This window comes from Zalophus californianus, chromosome 5 (assembly GCF_009762305.2).
Source record: "Zalophus californianus isolate mZalCal1 chromosome 5, mZalCal1.pri.v2, whole genome shotgun sequence".
Lineage (NCBI taxonomy): Eukaryota > Metazoa > Chordata > Mammalia > Carnivora > Otariidae > Zalophus > Zalophus californianus.
In genome coordinates this window covers 124921088-124945425 of record NC_045599.1, presented here as the reverse complement: position 1 = coordinate 124945425, position 24338 = coordinate 124921088, and the positions used below count along the sequence as shown (strand labels likewise).

The window sequence follows — 24338 nt, the reverse complement described above, 5'->3', positions numbered from 1 at the left end:
ATGATCCTGGAGTCCCGCATCGGGCTCCCTGCTCAGCGGGGAGTCTGCTTCTCCCTCTGATCCTCTTCTCTCTCGTGCTATCTCTCATTCTCTCTCTCAAATAAATAAAATCTTTAAAATAAAATAAATAAAATAAAAATAAATAAAAAGAACGTGACTAGTTAAGAAAGCCTTCACAAAGAAAAGTGATATTCAAGCGAGTCTGGAAGAATGTCAGGCAAAGAAAGAACATTCCAGAAGTGATGAAGTAAATGATGATGTAAAATAGAATCCTGAAGAAAGAGCTTCTTAAGGAAAACATGTTAAATTCAGTGTGACTGGAACAAAGAGTTTGAGAATAGGATGGAAGAAGGGGAGGAGATTAAGTTGAAGAGGTTGGTGTAAAGGTGGATAGAATCGATTTGAATCAGATAAGAGAGGACAAGAATGTATGGACTCTTTTTACATCTTGCTTTTCAAACCTAAGGAGGTCAAAGGGAGTAATGCTGTTCGAGATGACAGTTACTAATAGGCCACTCAGTTCTTATAAGCACTGGTAAGTAGCTGTCAGGAACAAATACTACATGTGTTTTATTTCCATCTTTTCTCTGACTACAAGTCTACTAAATGACTTTTATAAATCGCCACAAGTGTCGTTTAGGTTTACATTGCACAGATTATCCTTGTTACTTTATCTTGGTTATTGTTTACCAAAAACCTTGTCTCTTACACTTTTCTCCAATATAGGTCTCACAAAGGGGCCACTTTTTTTTTTTTAAAGCAACTTATGTAATTCCATGCCTTGAAGAACCTGGTCATAATTTAAAACCATTAAAGTATTTTCCCGTCACCTCTCTTTTGGGGGCCCATACATTGCCTTACCCTCCCTGTTCATCATCACAGCTAATATCCCTGCTCTCTTCCTTTATTCCACTGGTCGTTCTTCCCAACTACCTTTGTATTACAGGACTTTGTATTACACTAACTCTACACATAATAAAGACTATCTTTGAGAGAAGATGGTAAATTTCCAAATTAACTTCGTTTGCTCGTCTGTTTTAGTCTAATGTTAATGAGGGATCAACAAGAATGAGACCTGGATCAGGTGATCCTACTCAACTGGCCTTAGCGATGAACACTCGAGGCAGTGAGCAGCTCATTAAGTTTGGGGTCTTTGCTTCAAATGGGGGGTTGCTCGTCACTCCTACCCTCTCAAATATCGGCAGTGAAGTGAGGACAGGAAAATAAACGGAAAATAGGCTTTTTCGCTCTTTAAAATGTAGCACAGCTAAATCTCAAAATGTCTTCGCTGGGCCCACCCTGGGGATGACCTAGTTAGGAAGTCAGGCGAGAGTCCTTTCGGCTGAGAAAGCAGTCACCAAATGGGCACCGATCACTCACTTGGGGCAGACACCATGAGAAGCTCGGAAAGGTCCGGGTACATGCGGTCTTCTTGCAACTGACGGTCGATGAGCCGCCCTGCATTTTCCAGAGCTTCCTGCAAAGCTGAGGCCGACGTGGAGGCCGGCATCGCCGAGCCCAGTAAAGAAGACGGCATGTCGAGACTCGGAGACACCAGCGTCTGGAAAAAGTAAAAAGCCAAGGAGAAAAGAGAAAAACCCAACACCCTAGCTCAGACCCACAGCTTAGAGCGCGCGCGCCAAACGAGAGCCTCGGCGCCTGTGCATGACGCACTTCCGGTTCATCCGGAGGGGAATTTGAAGGCTGCGTTTTGAAGCTGAAGAGAGGAAGCCGTTGAGGGGGCTGGACGTTAGGGGGCGGAGCGAGGGAGCGGAGGCACCTTCCCGGGCGTAGGCTGGATGCTTGAGGGTAGGGGAGGGGAGAATCCGTGGAGGTTATCTAGGGAATGGAGGAAAGAAGGGGAAATGACCGGGAAAGGAGAGGGCCGGGAGAGGTGGGGAGGTGGAAGGGAGCAGGGGTCGGGTAAGTGGGAGCTGGGTGGTGCCCGGCAGCGGAGGCTGCCCCGGTTCTGGTGGGTTTCGCGAGCGCTGGATCTTGGTGTCGCGAGCTTTGCAGGTTAGAATCTCTCAACTGCAACTACTTAAGAGTTTGCGCGTCACTTTCTCTGGTACTCCACAAACAACTGCTCTTGCGAGAGTGGATAGGAGTTGATAGCTTGTCAGAAACAGATTACGTGTGAACCAGAATTTCACTACATTTCTTAGGGGCTTCACTGTAAATTCATCAGACTTTTCTGGCCGTGTCAGTAAGGAGAGCATGTGACTCTGGGTGTCTGGGTGGTGAGTTCAAGCTCCACCTTGGGGTGGAACCTACTTCAAAAAAATTCATCAGGGGTGCCTGGGTGGCTCAGTCGGTTAAGCGGCTGCCTTCGGCTCAGGTCATAATCCCACGGTCCTGGGATCGAGCCCCGCATCGGGCTCCCTGCTCAGCGGGGAGCCTGCTTCTCCTTCTCCCTCTGCCTGCTTCTCTGCCTACTTGTTCTCTCTCTGTATCTATCTGCCAAATAAATAAAATCTTTAAAAAAATTTCATCAGGCTTTTCTTTTTGTGTATGGCTACTGTTACTATAAAGAATTGTGTGTTTACTGAGTCATTCGTTGCATGCAGGGGACTGGGCCTTCCTTTATCTCTCATTACAGAGAGGAAGAAGAGTGTTCTAATTCATTGGTTGATCCCCATCACAAAGTAGAGGGACTGGTATAAAGTAGGTCACCCAATACATCACCAAGTCCTACAGAAATTGAATTCATAATTTGTGTCAGGCACTGTGCCTGGTGCTGGGAATATCAAACTGACACATTCCTGTCCTCAAGGTGCTTCATGCAGGGACACACAAAGTAAAGCGATAAAGTGCATCACCATAATTTTTTATGGGGTATGTATTAATTGCAATAGGAGGATAAGATGAGCAAGAAGAGGTTAGATAGGTTCATTTCACACAGAAGGCAACTGGAGCGGTCAAATCAAAGCACTCTTTCAAAGAGCATTCCTTATTTAGAAATACTAGAATTTGTCCTTATTTAGTGCTCATTTAGAACCACACTTAAGTAAGCTTTATCCCCTTATAGTCTTTTTTTTTTAAAGATTTTATTTATTTGAATGAGAGAGCACACACAAGAGGGGGGAGGGTCAGAGGGAGAAGCAGACTCCCTACTGAGCAGGGAGCCTGATGCAGGACTCAATCCCGGGACTCCAGGATCGTGACCTGAGCTGAAGGCAGTCGCTTAACCAACTGAGCCACCCAGGCGCCCCTTCATCCCCTTGTATTCTTAATAGTTTAGCTAGTCAGTAACTGAATTACTCCTTTGAAAGAGGACTTCAACTACCTCCTTTTTTTTTTTTAAGATTTTATTTATTTGACAGACACAATGAGGGAACACAAGCAGGGGGAGTAGGAAAGGGAGAGAAGCAGGCTTCCTGCGGAGCAGGGATCCTGATGCGGGGGCTCGATCCCAGGACCCTGGGATCATGACCTGAGGCGAAGGCAGACGCGTAACGACTGAGCCACCCAGGCACCCTACGAACTACCTCCATTTGATCTCAAACTTTCTAATTAAGTTCTTTCCAGCTTATCTCTTTTTTTATAATTTTTTTTGCATTTTTTTAATTTTGTTATGTTAATCACCGTACATTATTACATCATTAGTTTTTGATGTAGTGTTCCATGATTCATTGTTTGCATATAACACCCAGTGCTCCACGCCGATCGTGCCCTCTTTAATACCCATCACCAGGCTAACCCATCCCCCCACCTCCCTCCCCTCTAGAACCCTCAGTTTGTTTCTCAGTGTCCATAGTCTCTCATGGTTCCTCTCCCCCTCTGATTCCCCCCCCCTTCATTTTTCCCTTCCTACTATCTTCTTTTTTTTTTTTAACATATAATGTATTATTTGTTTCAGAGGTACAGGTCTGTGATTCAACAGTCTTATACAATTCACAGCACTCACCATAGCATATACCCCCCTCAACGTCTATCACCCAGCCACCCCAACCCTCTCACCCCACACCACTCCAGCAACCCTCAGTTTGTTTCCTGAGATTAAGAATTCCTCATATCAGTGAGATCATATGATACATGTCTTTCTCTGATTGTCTTATTTTGCTTAACATAATACCCTCCAGTTCCATCCTCGTCACTGCAAATGGCAAGATTTCATTCCTTTTGATAGCTGAATGATATTCCATTGTGTATATATATATATATATATATATATATATATATATATATACCACATCTTCTTTATCCATTCATCTGTCGATGGACATCTTGGCTCTTTCCATATTTGGCTATTGCGGACATCGCTGCTGTAAACACCAGGGTGCCAGCTTATCTCTTAACTCAGGCCAAAGATCGTGCTGGCAAAGCATCCTGTGATGGGAACAGAAAGTACCTCCTCAAACAATTAGTACTGCCCTGAGCCAGCAAACCCTGCCTGTAGTTGACCCCCAAGATAATGATGGACCTGACCTTTACTGCCCACTTGCCTGTATCTACTGACCTTTGTCCCACATTTTCCTTATATAAACCTAGGAGTATTTTTAGCAGTTTGGAGACAGTCTTTGAGATACTAGTCTGCTGTCTTCCCAGTGTTGGCCTCAAGTAAATTCCTTTCTTTTCATCACCACTTGTTTCTCTGCCTTTGGATTTTTTAGTATCGAGTGACTGCACCTTGTTTGTTTGGGACCCCTTGAGCCAGGTGCTCTTGTGCCCCTGTGCCCAGGATACGGAACTTCAGTCTCGGGTGCCTGGGTGGCTCAGTCGTTAATCGTCTGCCTTCTGCTCAGGTCGTGATCCCAGGGTCCTGGGATCGAGTCCCACATCGGGCTCCCTCCTCGGCGGGAAGCCTGCTCTCCCTCTCCCATCCCCCTTCTTGTGTTCCTGCTCTCGCTATCTCTGTCTCTGTCAAATAAATAAATAAAATCTTTTTTTAAAAAAAAAGAACTACGGTCTTTGCTAAACTATGGTCTTTTGCTACTTGAGTTATTTTTTACTCCCTCAAATAAGGGGTTGACTAAATTTCTGAATATTAAAATTTCTGGGATGTTAACAGATCTATTGGTTTAATTTAAGACTTCGTAGTAAATATATCAGGAAAAATTAGATTTGTATTGTTGGTGGATAAACAGGCAGATGGTTCTCCAGCCATCAGCTTTCTTTTATTTGGTAGACCACAGATTGAAAACTGATGGTTTGGTATGGTGTTTGTTTGTTTTTAATTTATTTTATTTTTTTAAAAGATTTTATTTATTTATTTGACAGAGAGAGACACAGTGAGAGAGGGAACACAAGCAGGGGGAGTGGGAGAGGGAGAAGCAGGCCTCCCGAGGAGCAGGAAGCCCGACGCGGGGCTCGATCCCAGGACCCTGGGATCCTGATCCGAACCGAAGGCAGACGCCAAACGACTGAGCCACCCAGATGCCCCTGTTTGTTTTTAATTTAAGATAAAACATATGATTGAGAGTTTTCAATTCCACAAATTGGATGATCTGGCAATACCAGTCTAATATTCCTGCACTGCAACAATATTCCCAGGGACCTAAGTCCAAGGACTTCTGTTCATCTGTATATTGCCTATGGTTGCTTTCCAGCTACAACTGCTGAGTTGAGTAGTTGCTATGCAGACGAAAGGGCCTCAAAGCCTAAAATATTTACCATCTAGCCCCTTACAGGAAAAGTGTGCTGAAGTGTTCCCTAAACAGTGATTCTAAAACTTTTTGATCTCAGGACCTCTTGAGACTCTTAACAGTTATTAAGGATTACAAAGAGTTTTTGTTTTGTGTGGAGTGTATTGATTAATAATTACTAATATCTCTTAAAAACAAATTTAAAAAGTCATTTAAAAGAATAAGCCTTGGGGCGCCTGGGTGGCTCGGTCCTTAAGCGACTGCCTTCAGCTCAGGTCATGATCCCAGGGTCCTGAGATTGAACCCTGCATCAGGCCTGCTTCTCCCTCTCCCTCTGCTGCTCCCCCTGCTGTGTTCTCTCTCTCTCTCTGACAAATAAATAAAATCTTAAAAAAATAAAAGAATAAGCCTAATCCATTTTAATTTAAATGATACATATTTATGAAAAACCACAGTTTCTAAAATTAAATATTAGAAGAATGCATTATTTTACATTTTTTCCAAGTCTCTTAAATGTCTGGCTTAATAAGACAGATAAGATAGCTAGATTTTCATATCTGCATTTGCCATCAGTATGTTGTGATCTGTTGTTTACTTGTAGTATATAAAGAAAAGCGGGCCTCACGCAGTTATGTAGTGGGAAAGGGAGAAGTATTTTATTTTATTTTATTTTTTTAAAGATTTTATTTATTTATTTGACAGAGATAGACACAGCAAGAGAGGGAACACAAGCAGGGGGAACGGGAGAGGGAGAAGCAGGCTTCCCGTGGAGCGGGGAGCCCAACATGGGGCTCGATCCCAGGACCCTAGAATCACGACCTGAGCTGAAGGCAGACGCTTAACAACTGAGCCACCCAGGCGCCCCGGGAGAAGTATTTTAATAACACTTTTAGATAGTTGTGAATGTCATTCTCTGTTAGATTACCAAAACTTGACAAGTGGTATAGTTGTTGTTTTTTTTTTTAAGTGGGCTCCACACCCAGAGTGGAGCCCGACACAATGCTTGAACTCATGACCCTGAGTTGAAACCAAGAGTTGGCCATTCAACCAACTGAGCCATCCAGGCATCCCAAGTGGTATAGTTTCTTTTCTTTTTAAAAATTTTAAAAACTTATTTATTTGAGAGAGAGAGAGAGAATGAGAGCACACGATTGGGAGGGGGCAGAGGAAGAGGGGGAAGCAGGCCCCCCCGCTAAGCAGGAGCCCTGGATCATGACCTGAGCAGAAGGCAGCTGCTTAACCCACTGAGCCACCCAGGTGCCCCACGCCAAGTGGTATAGTTTCTTAAAAGTTAGTTATGATGTGGAATTTGAAATAATCAGGGAGTTTTTTTTGAACTTTGTTAAATTAAAAACCACTCGTCTATCTTATATTTTGGACCTTCTATCCATGCATGATTCTGTAACATTATGTGTTGGTCATTTGGGAAATATTGGCTCTCTAAGTTATACAGAACTTCCAAATGTTGACATATTTCATTAACCAACAGAAAAAAAATGATCGTGTTAATATTACTACCTATCTTAACAGAAAAATCTTTTAAGTATTAGGAAGTTGTCAAGCTTATGGTTGTTGATACAATCTTGATACAATCTTGGTAAGTTTTTTTTTTTTAAGATTTTATTTATTTGAGAGAGAGAATGAGAGAGAGAGAGAGCACATGAGAGGGGGGAGGGGCAGAGGGAGAAGCAGACTCCCCGCTGAGCAGGGAGCCCGATACGGGACTCGATCCCGGGACTCCAGGATCATGACCTGAGCCGAAGGCAGTCGCTTAACCAACTGAGCCACCCAGGTGTCCCTAATCTTGGTAAGTTTTTTAGGATTCTAATTTTATCTTAAAAGCTCAAATTTTCATTGGTAACAAGTACATTGAGTTGTTTTCCTTGAAGTGACAAACACATTTCATTCATTTTTCTTTAAAGTGAATATGTAACAGTGAGGAATATGAAGACTACAACAATTTGCTTGTAGCTGCCTTGATTTATGCTGAGGCACCAGCACTTTTACCCACTAGTGCTTCTGCATCATCAGTGCAAACGCCAAAAGAGTGAAAAAGCAAATGTCTTAGTATTATTATGAAAATAATTTTGATCTCATGAACAGCTTTACAGGAATCCACAGAATATACTTTGAGAACTACTGCTCAAGTAGCTCCCTATTTAAATAGACTATCTAGCTCTATTAGGTATTTAGGGTTTTTAAAAATATCCTCATTAGAACAGAAATTCCATGAGAGCAGAGACTATGCCCTATGTCTTTACTACTTTCACTAGTATCTGGCACTTAATAATGGCCAATATTTATGGGTATGTAATACATGCCAGGCACTATTCTAATTGTTTTATGAGAATTAACTCATTCAATCACCAGAAAAATCTATGAGGTGATAGGTGCTATTGTTATTTTATCCACTTAACAGGTGAAGAATTTGAAGCACATAGAGACTAAGCACATTATCAGAATCGTGATTTGAACCCAGACAGTCTAGTTCTGGAACTCATTTGCTTAATGCTATGCTATCCTGCCTCTCAAATATTTAATTCACAAATAATTTTACTTTGTTTGCTCCAAGGAAATCAAAGTTTTTCTGGCATACTTAACATTTTATTACGAAGATGTTTCATTTAGGGCCCCTGCCTGGCTTAGTTGGTAGAACATGCAACTCTTGATCTCAGGGTCATGAGTTCAAGCCCCACATTGGACATGGAGCCTACTTTAAAAAAGAAAAAAACAATTTAAAAAAAAGATGTTTCATACAGACAAAAAGCAGAAAAAAAATAGTTTAATGTCAAAGTCTCCACTAGTGCAATTACATTGTCTCTATTTTTCTTTATCAAAAGCAAATACATCTTGTGATTTTTCTGTAATCATCGTAATTATCTACTCCCATTGGTTGATGATATATATCTTCATTTTTCTTTGTTTATTTTCTCCAGCACTTTGTAGTTTAACATTTTATGTATCTACAATGGAATCTTCTCAACAAATGGTGCCGGAACTACTAGACATCCACATGCAAAAAAATGAATCTAGACACAGACCTGTCACAAAAATTAACTCAATAACTGAGCTAAATGTAAAACACAAAACTATAAAACTCCTGGAAGAAAACATAGGAGAAAATTTAGATGACTTTAGATAAAGCAATGACTTCTTAAAAAGAACACCGGAAGCATGATCTATGACAGAAATAATGGTAAACTGTCCATTAAAATAAAAAACTGCTCTGCAAAAGACATTGTCAAGAGAATGAGAAGACAAACCACAGACTGGGAGAAAATATTTGCAAAAGACATCTGAGAAAGGACTGCATAATCCTAAATATACAAAGAACTCTTAAGAATTCAAAATAAGAAAACAATCTGATTAAAAAATGGGTTAAAGACCTTCACAGACACCTCACCAAAGAAGATACACAGATAGCAATTAAGCATGTAAAAAGACACTCCACATCATATGTCATCAGGGAAATGCAATTAAAGCAATAAGATACCACTACATACCTATTTGAAGGGCCAAAATCTGGAACACTGACGGTACCAAATGCTGGTGAGGTTGTGGAAGAAAAGGAACTCTCATTCATTGCAAGTGAAAATGTAAAACGGTACAGTCACTTTAAAAGATCGTTTGGCAGGGGCGCCTGGGTGACTCAGTCTTTAAGCGTCTGCCTTCGGCTCAGGTCATGATCCCAGTGTCTGGCTCCGTGGGGAGCCTGCTTCTCCCTCTCCCACTGCCCCCTGCTTGTGTTCCCTCTCTTGCTGTGTCTCTCTGTCAAATAAATAAATAAAATCTTTAAAAGAAAGAAAGAAAGAAAGAAAAAAAACCATTTGGCAGTTTCTTACAAAACCAAACATATTCTTACTATATTGTCCAGAAATCATGCTCCTTGATATTTACCCAAAGGAATTGAAAACTATGTCCCCACAAAAGCTGCACATGATGTTCATAGCAGCTTTATTCATAATTGCCAAAACTTAGAGGCAACCAAGACATCCTTCAGTAGGTGAAGCAGGATAAGTAAACTGTAGTACATCTAGACGATGGAATATTAAACAGTGCTAAAAGGAAATGAGCTATTAAGTCATGAAAAGACAGAGGAAACTTAAATATATATTACCAAATGAGAGAAGGCAATCTGAAAAAGGCTACATTCTGTACAATTCCAACTATATGTCATTCCAGAAAAGGCAAAATTATGGAGACAGTAAAAATACCAGTGGTTGCTAAGGGTTGAGGGGAGTGAAAGCTTAAGCATACCATAATGATAATACCATAATGATGGAGACGTGTCATTATACGTTTGTCATGAGCCATACAATGTATAACACCATGAATGAACCCTATGTAAACTATGGGCTGTGGGTGATCATGATGTGTTAATGTAGGTTCATCAGTTGTAAAAAGTGTACCATTCTGGCGGGGGATATTGATAATGGGGGAAGATATGCATGTGTAAGGGCAAGGTGATATATGGGAAATCTCTGTAACATCCCTTTGATTTTTTCTTTTTGTGAACCTTAAACTGCTCTAAAACATTAAGGTCTTAATAAAAGGAAAAAAAAGTATATATTATCTCAAGTTCTCACCTATAAAGCCTTGACTACCGAGGAGCTGAAATAGCTAGGTATAAGTTTGGGGCGATGGTTTTCCTAATGAGCTGTATCCATAAAGTTCTACTTTACTACCTAAGGCCTGCGTATTTGTACTCAGAAAAGAGACAGTGGCATTAATAACTTATTTTGTGGAAGGCACAAAGAGCTGGCCTTATTGATTGGAGTTCACATTGGCTTTTGACTTTTGAGGTTGAGTTATCTCTTAGGATAAAACCAAACTTTGTTGTCCCAAGCTATAGAACATTCAGCATATAAGAGTAGTTGTTTTTGCCTTCACAACTACTTTCTTTCTCTTATTCATTCATTTTTTTTCATTCATTTAATAAATACTATGTGTCCACCTAGGCATTGTGCTAGCTTATGTGATAGTTAGAGGGGCCTAATACAGTTGGAGGTGTATAAAGGCCTGTAAATGCTTAGAAGACCACTGAAGTTTAAAGTGAGTTCTGAGGTGTGCCTGAGTGGCTCAGTCGTAAAGCGTCTGCCTTTGGCTCAGGTCATGATCCCAGGGTCCTGGGATTGAGCACTGCATCGGGCTCCCTGTTCCACGGGAAGCCTGCTTCTCCCTCTCCCACTCCCCCTGCTTGTGTTCCCTCTCTCTCTGTCAAATAAATAAAATCTTAAAAAAAAAAGTGAGTTCTGAAGAATGAGTAGGATTCAATGAAGGGCATGGGGATTGGTGAAGAGTTAGTTTTCAGGACGTGATGTTCTCTGAGGCTGCTTATTGAGCTGAAAGAAGACTGGTGTAGTGGAAAATAGAAAATGATGAGGTTGGAAAGGCTTTGGAGGCCATGTGAATAATTTTGCATTTTATTTTAAGAACACTGGAAGTGATATTAGACTTGATAATTATCATTTAGGGTGCATAGCTAAAGCATAATTTGAGATAGGAGACTAAGGTGTAGTAGTCAGGCTAATGAGTAACTCTATGAAAATAAATTTTATTACACAACATTTATTAGGACTGTATTTGGTTTTGCTAGAATTCAGAAATATAAAGATAAATAATACACCATTAATTTGTAGCACAGGTAAGGAGTTGTATTGTAAAGAAATTAGAGCCAAATATGAAGTAAAAATACAATAAATATGTTAATAAAGTGTTTTGGGAACCCTTTCTGTCAGCTGGGAAACTCTAGAAGCAATCATGACTGATAGCCAGAGGGAGGCTTGGGCTAAGAATAGCTTTAGAGTATTTATTTATTTATTTATTTGTTTGTTTTAAAGATTTTATTTATTTATTTGACAGAGAAGCGAGAGAGGGAACACAAACAGGGGGAGTGGGAGAGGGAGAAGCAGGCTTCCTGCTGAGCAGGGAGCCCAATGCGGGACTTGATTCCAGGACCCTGGCATCATGACCTGAGCTGAAGGCAGATGCTTAACGACTGAGTCACCCAGGTGGCCTAGAGTGTTTATTTTTATTTTTTAAAAGATTTTATTTATTTGAGAGAGAGAGAGAGAGAGAGTGCACAAGTAGGGGGAGGGGCAGAGGCAGAAGGAGAGGGAGAAGCCGACTGCCTGCTGAGCAGGGAGCCCAACGTGGGGTTGGGCCCAGGACCTGAGATCATGACCTGAGCTGAAGGCAGACACTTAACCAACTGAGCCACCCAGGCGCCCCTAGAGCATTTTTTAAAAAAGTAGGCTCCACACCCAGCATGGAGCCCAACACAAGGCTTGAACTCATGACCCTGAGATCAAGACCTGAGCTGAGATTTAACCAAATGAGCCACCCAGGTGTCCATAGAGAATTTTTTTTTTTTTTTTTTTTTTGGCCAACTCTTAGCTACTCAGGTCTTTTTGGCTTATTTTTTTTCCTTAAAATATACTCAAAGGGTGGAGAACTGTGAGGGTTTCCTCATAGAAAAGGACAAAATGCAAAGAAAGGGGGTTTGTTGGCTTTTCTTTATTTTTTTATTTTATTTTTTAAAATATTTTATTTATTTATTTGAGAGAGAGAATGAGATAGAGAGAGCATGAGACGGGGGAGGGTCAGATGGAGAAGCAGACTCCCTGCTGAGCAGGGAGCCGGATGTGGGACTCGATCCCAGGACCCTGGGATCATGACCTGAGCCAAAGGCAGACGCTTAACCAACTGAGCCGCCCAGGCATCCCTGTTGGCTTTTCTTTAGAATTCTGTGAGGATCGTGTCACCTTGGCAGTAAATGCGCCTTAAAGATAAAGGGTGTTAAAAAAAGTATGAGATCTTGACATTTACGACAACATGGATGGACCTAGAGAGCCTTATGCTAAGTGAAATAAGTCAGACAAGGAAAGACAAACATCATATGATTTTACTGCTGTGTAGAATCTAAGAAACACGCACACACAATCAAAAGGAAGAAACAGACCCATAAATACAGAGAACAAACTGACGATTGCCAGAGGGAGGAGGATGGGCAAAATGGGGGAAAGGGAGAGGGAGACACAGGCTTCCAGTTATGGAATGAATAGGTCATGCAGATAAAAGGTACAGGACAGGGAATCCAGTCAAGGGTATCATAATAGTGTTGTATGGTGACAGTAGCTACACTTGTGGGCAAAATATAAAGACTTGTTGAATCACTATGTTGAATGTCTGAAACTAATGTAGCATTGTGTTAACTATACTTCAAAACAAAACAAAACACCTCTCCAGGTGATAACTAATGTGCAACCGAGATTGAGAAATATCGCCTGAGGGCTTCCACGGGTTTACTTGTTCCTTGTAGGACCTGTGTACTTATTCTTTCTTTTTTTTTCTAAATGCTTATTATACCAATCATACATAGTCATTGAACAAAATCTAGAAAAGAAAGAAGGAAGGAAGGGAAGGAAGGGAAAGGAAGAGAAGGGAAGGAGGAATGCCTGGGTGGCTCCTTGGTTAAGCTTCTGCCTTCAGCTCAGCTGGGATCCAGCCCGTCATAGGGCTCCGTGCTCCGCAGGAAGCCTGCTTCTCCCTCTCCCACTCCCCCTGCTTGTGTTCCCTCTCTCGCTCTCTCTGTCAAATAAATAAATAAAATCTTAAAAAAAAAGAAGGAAGGAAAGGAAAGAAAGAAAAAAAGGAAGCAAGGACGGAAGGAAGAAAGAAAGAAGAGAAAAAAAGAAAGAAAGGGTGTTGATACAAACTATATAACGTTCCCAGCCGGTGGGTTGAGTTAGCAGGTGATCTCTGCGGCGCTTATACCCCGCCAGCCCGCTAGGGCGGCGCAGCTCGGCGGACCGCCATCCCCTCGCGGAAGGCGACGCTCTTGGCCTTGGCGGCGGCGCAGTCTCTCCAAGGTGATACTTCCTGCTGGTTTTGCCGCGAGTCCTTGCCCGCTGTTTGTGCTGTGGCTGTAGCTAGTTTTGCGGCGGGCGGCTGGCCATGGAGCGCCCGGGGCCCAGTGAAGGTGGGTTCCGTGGGGCGATGCCAGGAAGGGCGGGAAGGGCCGGGGGACGTCGAGGTCGCCGCACTAACGAGCCCTTCTCCTCCTCCTCTTGCCCCAGTGACAGGTTCAGACGCGGCGGGACCGGATCCGCAGCTGGCGGCAACCATGGGCTTCACGGGGTTCGGTGAGTGACTGTCTTAACGCCTAGCCCCGTCTCCTTTTGCAGAGGTTTTAAGAACCGCAGGTTGAGAGAGGAGGCCCAGCTGTCACCTCTGTTCCGCACCCTCCACTGTGCTAAGCCCTAGTTACTTTGGCTCTAGTGTATGCCTTGCAACCTTCTCGGTAGCCTCTTTCCCATCCGTTTTCGAATTCTTGCTTGTCTGTTGGGATCAGTTCAGGTGACACGTATGGGAAGCCTTGTGGGAAAGATAGCTTTGTGACCTATGCTGTGGACGGTGTTGGTTAGTGGAGGGAGTTGTCTTTTTGTGTCCTGAGACGGAGAGCTAGCCATTGACTGTGGTCTGTAATGAGATGGCCTTCTGGCATCAAGTGGGCCATTAAGTGATATTATAACGGTTATTAAATCCTTTTTGATTCAGGCCTTTCTTCCCCGGAATTGTCCCTTCAGTCTCTCTGTAGAGTCTTGTTATGAGATAAAGAAGGACATTTCAAACAGAGATGTAGTCATCTGTTGAAAACATTACTGCTTGTAAGAAACAAATGTAAATTGTCTTCCCATTTCTCTGGTCTTGGATAGAACAAATATCAGGCTAATGTGTCCAGGTCTCTTGTTGGTATTCATAGATCCATTTATTATGGTAATGTCTTCTGCCACATTTTTACTCCTAGGTGGTCATGTTTACAAAAATACTATAGAGTTATGTATTAGTATAGTATTTACTTTTGTGGGTTTTTTTTTAAGATTTTATTTATTTATTTGTCAGAGAGAGAGAGCGCACAAGTGGGCAGAGCGGCAGGCAGAGGAAGAAGCAGCTCCCTGCGAGCAAGGAGCCCAATGCGGGGCTCCATTCCAGGACCGTGGGATTATGACCTGAGGTGAAGGCAGACGCTTAACCGGCTGAGCTTCCCAGGCGTCCCTATTGTATTTACTTTTGTTTCAGTTCTTTAAAATAGTTTCCTCCCTAATTTCAAAAGTAACACATATTAATAGCAGATCTGAAGAACACAAAAAATGAGAAGAAAGTAAAATCCTTAATAACTGCATGACCTAGAAATCAAGACTTAGAAGTTTGTTTTCTATTCTTTTCTGTTGTATATTTATCAAGAAAGTTAACATCATATGTACGTACAATTTTAAATTATTCTTAATTATATACTTTAATTCCTAATACTTTGAGGATTTTTCCTGTTACAACGTGCTCTTCCAAAACATTTTTAATGGCTGAATAGTACATTTAATAGAAGTACCATAATTTTGGCCTACATAGTTTCTAATTCTAACTTTTATTAGTAATAAAAAGAATATAAATAACTCTTATTTTTTTTTGTAAAAGGAATTTTATGTGTATTTCCATAGGGGAAATTTCTAAAGAAGGGACTATAATAAAAATGTAAATATTAAAAAGTAACCAAAACATTGGGTATATATCTTTTTTTATTTTTTAATTTTTTTAGATTTATTTTTTAAGTAGGCGCCACAACCAGCGTGCAGCCCAGCCGGGGGCTTGAACTCATGACGCTGAGATCAAGAGTCTTACGCTTAGGGGCGCCTGAGTGGCTCAGTTGTTGGGCGACTGCCTTTGGTTCAGGTCATGATCTTGGAGTCCCAGGATCGAGTCCTGCATCGGGCTCCCTGCTCAGCAGGGAGTCTGTTTCTCCCTCTGACCCTCCCCCCTCTCATGTGCTCTCTATCTCTCAAATAAAATCTTTACCAAAAAAAAAAAAAAAAAAGTCTTACGCTTAACGGACTGAGCCACCCAGGTGCTCCTGGGTATATAGTTTTGAAAACTGATTGATACATTTTGTCATAATGGCCTTCAGAAAGGTTGTTTCATTTTATAGCAAAGTCAGTATTATGTAAGAATGACATTTTTATCATATTCTTACTAACACGGGGTAGACATTATTTAAAAAAAAAAGCAGTGAAAACAAATATAATATTGCTTCCAAGCTCATTCACGTTGCCAGAATTCGGTTTCTTGTAGTTTTAGGGCTGAGGCCTCTGTTTCCTTATTTGCTGTCAGGTGGGAGTCTCTTAGTTTCTTTTCTTTTTTTTTTTTAAAGATTTTATTATTTGTTTGACAGAGACACAGTTAGAGAGGGAACACCAACAGGGGGAGTGGGAGAGGGAGAAGCAGGCTTCCCGCCGAGCAGGGAGCCCGATGCGGGGCTCAATCCCAGGACTCGGGGATCATGACCTGAGCCGAAGGCAGACGCTTAACGACTGAGCCACTCAGGCGCCTGAGTCTCTTAGCTTCTTAAGGTCCTCGCGTTCTTGTCATCTTACTGTCATCATCTGAAAATGAGCTAGCGTTTCCAGTCCTTCTCACACTTCACACCTCTCCGACTTCAGCTGTGTCTGTTCTCCATCTTTGCTCGTAAGGGCTTCTGTGATTAGACTGGGCCAACCAGGATAATCTGTTTTAAAGTCCATAACCTTAATTAGATCTACAAAGTCCCTTTTGCCCTGTAATTTAACATATTCCTGGGTTCCAGAGGTTAGGGTATGAACATTCTCCATTCTGTCTATGACCAGTGTTGTAGATTTAAGGGGTAAAGTCCAGGTGAATTAGAGGAGGATGGGAAAGTTGGCTGTTCAATGATGAGCCTGTTGTTAAAAATTCCGTGGGAAGTAAACTCTTTCTTCCTAGGTATTTTTCTTGTAGTCAGGCTACAAATTAAACAGACTAAATGGTTATCAAGCATTTAATAAGCGTTTATTGAGTACCTAAAGTTTGGCCAGCTTAGTGCAAGAAGATCACAGTTTGCTACTTATTTCTGTTTAGGAAAAAAAGCTCGCACTTTTGATTTGGAAGCAATGTTTGAACAAACACGAAGAACAGCTGTGGAAAGAAGTCGGAAAACACTGGGTAAGCAGTTTTGGCTCTTTTATTGGTTTAAATACTATATACAACTTACACAAGTACATTGACAGTTATAAGACTGAAAAAAAATGCAAAGTTGTTTTTTTTTAAGATTTTATTTTTTGACAGAGAGAGAGAGAGAGACAGTGAGAGAGGAAACACAAGCAGGGGGAGTGGGAGAGGGAGAAGCAGGCTTCCTGCGGAGCAGGGAGCCCGATGTGGGGCTCGATCCCAGGACCCTGGGATCATGACCCGAGTTGAAGGCAGACACTTAGTGACTGAGCCACCCGGGCGCCCCTCAAGGTTGTTAAAAGACCAAATGTGCTGGTTCCTTTGGAAGCAGAGGTTATTTTTTTTTTAGCATGGTAAAAGTTGCATCTAAGTAGGATAAGAAAGTCTGAATGCTAAAATCTTTTTGAAGTGTGTGCTATGAACAAACAGGGATTCTAAATTAATTTATAAGAATCAGAATAGAAGTTTCTTTGTTACCTCTCCTTCCACCTTTATGTGATTTTCATTTCATTTTTTTCTTTTCCTGCTTACAGCGGAACCAGTATTTGGAAGGCTGGGCGAGAGGTGGCTCTCAGAGCTGTGTGCACCGCTGACTGTTGACTCAGACAGTATAGACAGTTGAGACAGACAGTGAATGTGGCTGCTCGTGAGCCCCTGCATTCATGAGTTGTATCACACATTTAATGAAGGCCTTAGTTTCCAGACTGGTGTGATACCAGGTGGTTGGCAATTCTGAGTACCACCTTAGGGTCTTCCAAGTAGACGGACTCCTCTACTGCTTTGTTTCTTGTTTTTTTTAAAGATTTTATTTAATCATTTGACAGAGAGCGCACAAGCAGGGGGAGTGGCAGGCAGAGGGAGAGGGAGAAGCAGTCTCCCTGCTGAGCAAGGAGCCTGATGCGGGGCTCGATCCCAGGACCCCGGGATTATGACCTGAGCCGAAGGCAGACGCTTAACCGACTGAGCCACCCAGGCGCCTCTCTACTGCTTTCTTCGGATGTGACTCAGATCATTCTTAACAGCAAAAGGATAGATGTATCTTGATAGCGCAAAAGGGGCTAGAAATCAGACCGGACTTCTGGAAAAATTTAAGTGAATGTTGTTCTGGCGATTGTCCTTTTTGGGTTTTAAAATGATAAATTATATAGCAGTAATATCTAATATTTAGAAAGTGAGCTTGATGTGAAATTTTTTGGTCTTCGGAAGAATAAGGTTTTTTGTGGCGAGAAGCCCACATACTGTTTTTTATAAAGAACTGTCATTAATAACATTTCAAGCATACAATAGTAATGAACTCCTGTCACACAAATTTAAGTACTATAACAATTCACAGCTGGTGTTATTTCCATTTTCTTCCCCTCTCAGATTATTTTGATACAAATCTGAGACACATTATTTCACCCATAAATATTTTAGTATGTGTCTTTAAGAGATACTGAACCTTTTAAAAACAACTGAAATACTTCTACCACACTTAAAAATAATACATAATTTAATATCAGACAAGATACAAAGACATGCTACTTGAGGCATATTTACAAATGCTTTAACCACTTAGTTTTTATTTTTTTTTAAATTTATTTATTTGACAGAGACATAGTAAGAGAGGGAACACAAGCAGGGGGAGTGGGAGAGGGAGAAGCAGGCTTTCCGCGGAGCAGGGAGCTCGATGCGGGGCTCAATCCCAGGACCCTGGGATCATGATCTGAACCGAAGGCAGACGCTTAACGACTGAGCCACTCAGGCTCCCCTAACCACTTAATTTTTAAATTAAGCATTTTAGTGAATGCTTATGCTATTAGAGTATAGCTCTCTTGTATTTACGTCTTCCAGCTTGTGATAACAAAACACTTGGAACAGAGATTGTCTGTTCACCTCAGTAAGTTTTATAGTTCCCTGTACCATGCCTTGAAAGATAAGTCCTCGATATATACTTGAGAAGATTGAATTTAGAACTCTAATACTGCCTTTTAAAAAATAAATTCTGCTTCTTTGGAGAATGTTTTAAAATGGCTTCGTCCATTGTATAGAGCTTCGGACTTGGAGTTGGAGGACCTAGGTTTGAGGGTCAGCTGCACATCCTACTAGAGATAACGTGTGGATTTTCAAATATCAGATCCTTAATTTCCTCATCTCTTAGGTGGAAGTGATAGTAAGGAATCCCTTAGAAGGTTCTTAAAGGGATTAAAATGTTGGGCATAGTACCTTTTAAACAGTAAAGTACTTTAAAAATATCACTTTTAACTCTTAAATAGTTTTTCTTAGTAAAGCATGTATGCATTTAGCACCTAAGGGGAATTACAGTGAACAGTTACTAGATTTTTAAAATTTGAAAAATCATCTCAAGACCAAGTTCTCCTGTGATGTTTGTGGCTGAATTAAATGTGTTGAACTTTGTTGATTTAGTATCATATCCTCGGACTTGGGCTGCTGTTTTTACCAGTGATCTAAATACATGAATCCAAAGTTTCACTTATTTTTCTTGAAAGTTCAAAAATTGCGATATGGGCATTATTTATGTCGTGATTGGATTAGAGATTGGCATTGACATTAGACTTGAGGAAAATAATTCGTATGGTTCTCCCCCACCCCCCACTGTCCCTTTTAATAGAAAGTTTGTCTGTGTATATGTATATGAACTGTTTTGGTTGGTAAGTGCTCTCGTAGAAAGGATGAATTACTCTAAAACCTCAATAAAGTATGCATTATGTTGGGGCACCTGAGTGGCTCAGTTGGTTAAGCGACTGCCTTCGGCTCAGGTCATGATCCTGGAGTCCCGGGATCGAGTCCCACATCGGGCTCCCTGCTCAGCAGGGAGTCTGCTTCTCCCTCTGACCCTCTTCCCTCTCATGCTCTCTATCTCTCATTCTCTCTCTCTCAAATAAATAAATAAATAAATCTTTAAAAAAAAAAAAGTATGCATTATGTTAAATGTCAAGAAATAATGGTACAATTGGTTTTTTTAAAGTGTTTTCTTTAAGATTTTATTTATTTATTTATTTATTTATTTATTTATTTATTTATTAGAGAGAGAGAGAGAGAGCACCAGCGAGCAGGAGGGGTGGGAGGGGCAGAGGGAGACTCATGCTCTCTGCTGAGCAGGGAGCCTGAAACAGGACTCGATTCTGGGACCCCGGGATCATGACCTGAGCTGAAGGCAGACGCTTAACCCACCGAGCCACCCAGGCACCTCTGTATGTTTTATTTTTCTGAAAGGTCTAATAAGTATGTCTAGGACATATGTAAGACATAGGTCCTTTTTTAGAGCTATAATACTATGAGGAGATAAATGGGGAAGAAAAATTTGTTCAAATGCTTATTTTGGGTGTGCATGTGTTTTATTTATTAAAAATTATTAGAGCACCAGCGAGTGTGTGCATGGGGAAGGGGGGAGCAGAGAGAGTGGGAGAAGCAGACTCCTCGCTGAGCAGGGAGCCCGTGGAAGAGGGATGGTGGCACCAGAGGGCTCAATCCCAGGACCCCGAGATCCTGACCTGAGCCAAAGACAGAGGCTTAACTGACTGAGCACCCAGGTACCCCTGGGTATGCCTGTGCTTTAGATTGATTTATGAACCTTCTCTGGGGTAGGACAGGAAACAGTATCTTTGAAAAAACAGTTAAGATAGGATTTGAATATGATTTCAATGGATGATTTAGTGATCCTGAAAAGAAAAACTGTCCTAGAGATTTTAGAAATTAGAAAAGCTTAAAGAATTGTGTGTGTGTGTGTGTGTGTGTGTGTACGTACGTGTATGTGTGTACGTACCTGAAATGGTCTTCCTACCTGGTTAAATCCTATCTCATCCTTTAAGGCCTCACACATATTTTACTTTTTCTAGGAATTTTTTGAAAACCTGTCTGGACATAATAATTGTTTCCTGCCTTTGTTTCCATAACACTTTAAAAAATACTATAAATTTTATCCTAATATTGTTTATGTATTGAGGATAAGAACCTCGTTTTCACTCTTATACTTACAGTGCCTAGTAAAGCTTAGTACATAATAGTTACATCCCTAAATATTTAATGAAGAAATGTAATTAATGTAGTTAAAATGTTCTTATTTTTTAATTTCCTAGTATTTTGGCATTAAATATTTATAATTAAATGTAGATTTACATGAAATTGGTAGGCTAGTGAATTGTTTTAAGTTAGAGTAACAAAATGATTTAGCCAGATTTAAGTCCCACGGGTAAAAAGAATATCATGATTAGAAAACATTTATTCTAGCTTATATTTACAGTAATTTTATTTCCTTTACATTTTATCTTAAGTCTCATTTCTTCCTTTAAGTGATTGCTATAATGATTGGCTCTGAGATTTTCACGTGCCAAATTACATTCCTTTGAGTCTGCAATTTGTGTGAATGAGCCCAGATGGGAGATGATCGTTTTGGATAGTTTGCTGTTCCCTAGACAAAAATTGCATACATATGGAGGAGCTTTTGCAGAAATGGCTATCCAAAAATTGGTTACTGTTTGAAAGTAGAGAAGAATAAAATCAGGTGTTTGGAGAATAAAATTAGGTGTTGGGTAGTAGATTAATTCACTTTGGTTAAGGGAAGATACAGAGCATTTTTACAGTGCTTACAGTGTGCTTGGTTCCACATTTGATGAAAATGCATGAAATGATACCCTTTGCAGGGAGTTACAGACTACTGAATTCTGTTTGGTTTTGGTTTTTGTCCTCACTTAACAATGAGGAAGAAATTTTTTTTCCCCTCTAAAATGTCTTAAACCCGTTTTTTATCTTTATCCTTACTTTAATGAAGCAACAGGTGATGGCAGGAAACTCTCTGATTAGAAAATCCTGGCCAGTGTTTAAAAAAATAGTTAAAGTTTTAAATTAAAAAAATTAGATGCTTGGGGATGCCTGGGTGGCTCAGTCTGTTAAGCCTCTGCCTTCCGCTCAGGTCATGATCCCAGGACCCTGGGATCGAGTCCAGCAGTGGACTCCTTGCTCCTCAGGGAGCCTGCTTCTCCCTCTGCCTGCCACTCCCCCTGCTTGTGCTCGCATGCTCTCTCTCTCTCTCTGAAAAATAAATAAATAAATAAAATCTTTAAAAAAAGTTAGATGCTTTACTAGGTACAAGTAGTTTGGAGTATTTATCCTCTGGTGAGGAACTCTTGTTGGACAGGTAAGCGGCTCAGTTTCCAGATAGTCTGGCTACAAGCATGCAGTAAAGGGCTGGGCTTTGGAGAGAAAGGCAGGCAAACTATTATATAAGGTAGGTGGTGCTCACTGGGTAATTTTAGTGTCTAAGAAAGTCTGGTCACATCTTGGAAAGATCAAGTTGTAGAGCCTCAGTTCACTGCTTGGGGACTTCATAGCTTTGTTACTTTTCTGTGGCATAGATTTCTCAAATGTGGAGTGAAAATAATAGTACCTACATCAACTGTATTGTATAATTGAAATTTGCTAAGACAGTAGAACTTAAATGTTTTCACTTAAAAAAGGGTGAATATGTGGGGTGATAGATCTGTTCATTGACTCCATGGGGAGAATCTTCTCGTAATGTAGATGTATATTAAATCATCACATTGTGCACTTTAAATATTTTACAATTTTGTCAATTATACCACAAGCTAAAAAAAAATAGTACCTACTTCAGAGGTTGTTGTGATGATTAAAGGAGCTGATTTATAGGCAGTGCTTAAAACAGTACCTGATACATAGTAAGCTCCATGTAAGTATTAGCAGCTATTATATTTATTAAATTAAGGTTGTTACAAGGTGGTTACTTGCAAAGAAGTCCTAGAAGATCTGATTAAAAATGGCTCAAATAAGAAAAACTTAGTGTTACACATGAAAACAACTCTGGAATGGGGCTCTTCCATCTTCTGAGTCCTAACATGAAGAATTTTAAGTTTTTTCCCCCCTTTTTCTGCTTTGCCAGTTTCAGGGTATTGGCTTAGTTTAAGCCAACTGCCCTCATGACTGGAAATTGTAGGTGAAATTTTGTTACATGCGGATGACCATATCCACAGGCTGAAAGGATACTGCTTTGTATATATATATATTTTTAGAAGTAAGAAAACCTTTCTCACATGTTCCTCCACCTGACTTCTCATATCTTATTGGCTGGTATCAGTGTGGAACATTAGTTCCAGAAAACGGCCACTGGCAAGAGCAATATAGTTGATTTGGAATCAAGCTTTACCCCTCTGGGTAGGGAGGGGCCCAGCATCTGCTGAAGTACCTCCTCCCTCTTAACTGGAGAAAATTGTGGGTTTTCTTGGCAAGGGAAAAAGGAAGAAATGGCTGCCGGATAGGAGGCTAATAATGTACATCTAGGTATTGTTTACTGACTAAGATGAGAAGTGCCCAAGACCAGAGCCTGGGACTGACTGTGCAAGTGTGGTTTCACCCCTAGCCTCGCCCCTCCCACCCTGGAGTGTGTGGAGGGATTGATTGGAGAAGCAGGAGGAGGGTGCGCCCACTCTTATATTTAGCATTATCTTCCTTGTTTTTATTTTTTTCAACCTCAGCATCAGAGTGCAGAATTATCTAACCCACCCACCTTAGCCCAGTGGTGAGCACAAAAAATATCAACATGAGCTAGTGCTATAATGTTTGCCTTACCTCTTCCTGTAGAGTTTTATCTTCCCTGTTTGAAATAAAAGTCTGTCTAGTTACAAACATCTGTTTGTTATCTTCTTGTTTCTTATCCTCCATATCCTATCAACAAAAGACCCTAAAGACTACAACATTCCAATTAATAAGTGCCTTTTGATACTGTTTAGGTGTATTATTTTTTCATTATTAAGAAAAAATGTTAAAGATTATCTCAGGTTAGTGAGGGTGGTGGTAGTTGAGAACCAGACTATTCATATAATTCATTTCCTTCCTGTGTGCCCCCCAATTGTAGAGTGACATTATCAGAAGAAAAAGATCGAATTTCTTTGGATAATTTTTTTTTGTGTTTCCAAGGTAAATAACTCTAGAAATCTGAAATTTTCTCATGATTTTTGTGGGAAGTCCCTTACTACAAATCCAGTGGGGGAAATTCAGAAGTGAACAAAATTCTGATTTTATAGTTAAAATATTAAAAATAATAATAGTGAAATTACCTAAACTCTTACCTTTGGATACTTTATTTTTTACTTATCACCTTCCACATCTTTTTATTTTATTTAATTAATTTTTTAAAGATTTTATTTATTTCAGAGAGATAGCAAGAGAGACCACAAGCAGGAGGCAGGGAGAGGGAGAGGGAGAAGCAGACTCCTTGCCAAGCAGGGAGCCCAACTCAGGCTAGATCCCAGGATACTGGGATCATGACCTGAGCCAAAGGCAGAAGCGTAACCGAGCCACCCAGGCGCCCTTCTTTTTATTTTTTTAAATTTTTATTTTTTAAGATTTTATTTTTAACTAATCTCTATACCCAATGCGGGGCTCAAACCCACAACCCTGAGGTCAAGTGTCACATGCTCCAGCGATTGAGCCAGTCAGGTGCCCCCCTTAGTGCAGTGTCATTCATACACTAATCACATGCTAATTTAGCTTAGCGTATCTGTTGTTAATTTCCCAGATTTCTGTATTTTCCATCACTATTTTTATTGGCTGTATTAAATTAATTAATTTTTAAAAGATTTTATTTATTTGTCAGAGAGAGAGATACAGAGCACAAATAGGGGGAGCGGCAAGAAGAGGGAGAAGCAGGCTCCCTGCTGAGCAGGAACCTGGATGCGGGGCTCGATCCCAGGACTCCGGGAGCATGCCCGAGCTGAAGGTAGA

General features: G+C 40.8%; 2 protein-coding genes across 5 annotated transcripts in view; one reads left to right on the top strand and one right to left on the bottom strand.

Annotated features, from left to right (window-relative positions):
- NUP155 (nucleoporin 155) overlaps positions 1–1978 on the bottom strand; it is a 63992-nt gene extending 62014 nt beyond the window's left edge. For 2 of the 3 annotated variants that reach the window (XM_027606454.1, XM_027606456.1), the window contains exon 1: positions 1381–1652. In XM_027606454.1, the coding sequence (XP_027462255.1) occupies positions 1381–1537 (157 nt within the window). In that variant the 5' untranslated portion in view covers positions 1538–1652. Of the gene's footprint in view, positions 1–1380; positions 1653–1674 lie in introns of those variants that run through there. The other variant, XM_027606455.1, reaches the window with a different exon arrangement.
- An 11473-nt stretch (positions 1979–13451) lies between these two features.
- Positions 13452–24338, top strand: part of WDR70 (WD repeat domain 70) — a 290555-nt gene continuing 279668 nt past the window's right edge. The window contains exons 1-3 of one of the 2 annotated variants that reach the window (XM_027605240.1): positions 13452–13566; positions 13664–13729; positions 16512–16595. In XM_027605240.1, coding sequence (XP_027461041.1) covers positions 13542–13566; positions 13664–13729; positions 16512–16595 — 175 coding nt within the window. In that variant the 5' untranslated portion in view covers positions 13452–13541. Of the gene's footprint in view, positions 13567–13663; positions 13730–16511; positions 16596–24338 lie in introns of those variants that run through there. The other variant, XM_027605241.1, reaches the window with a different exon arrangement.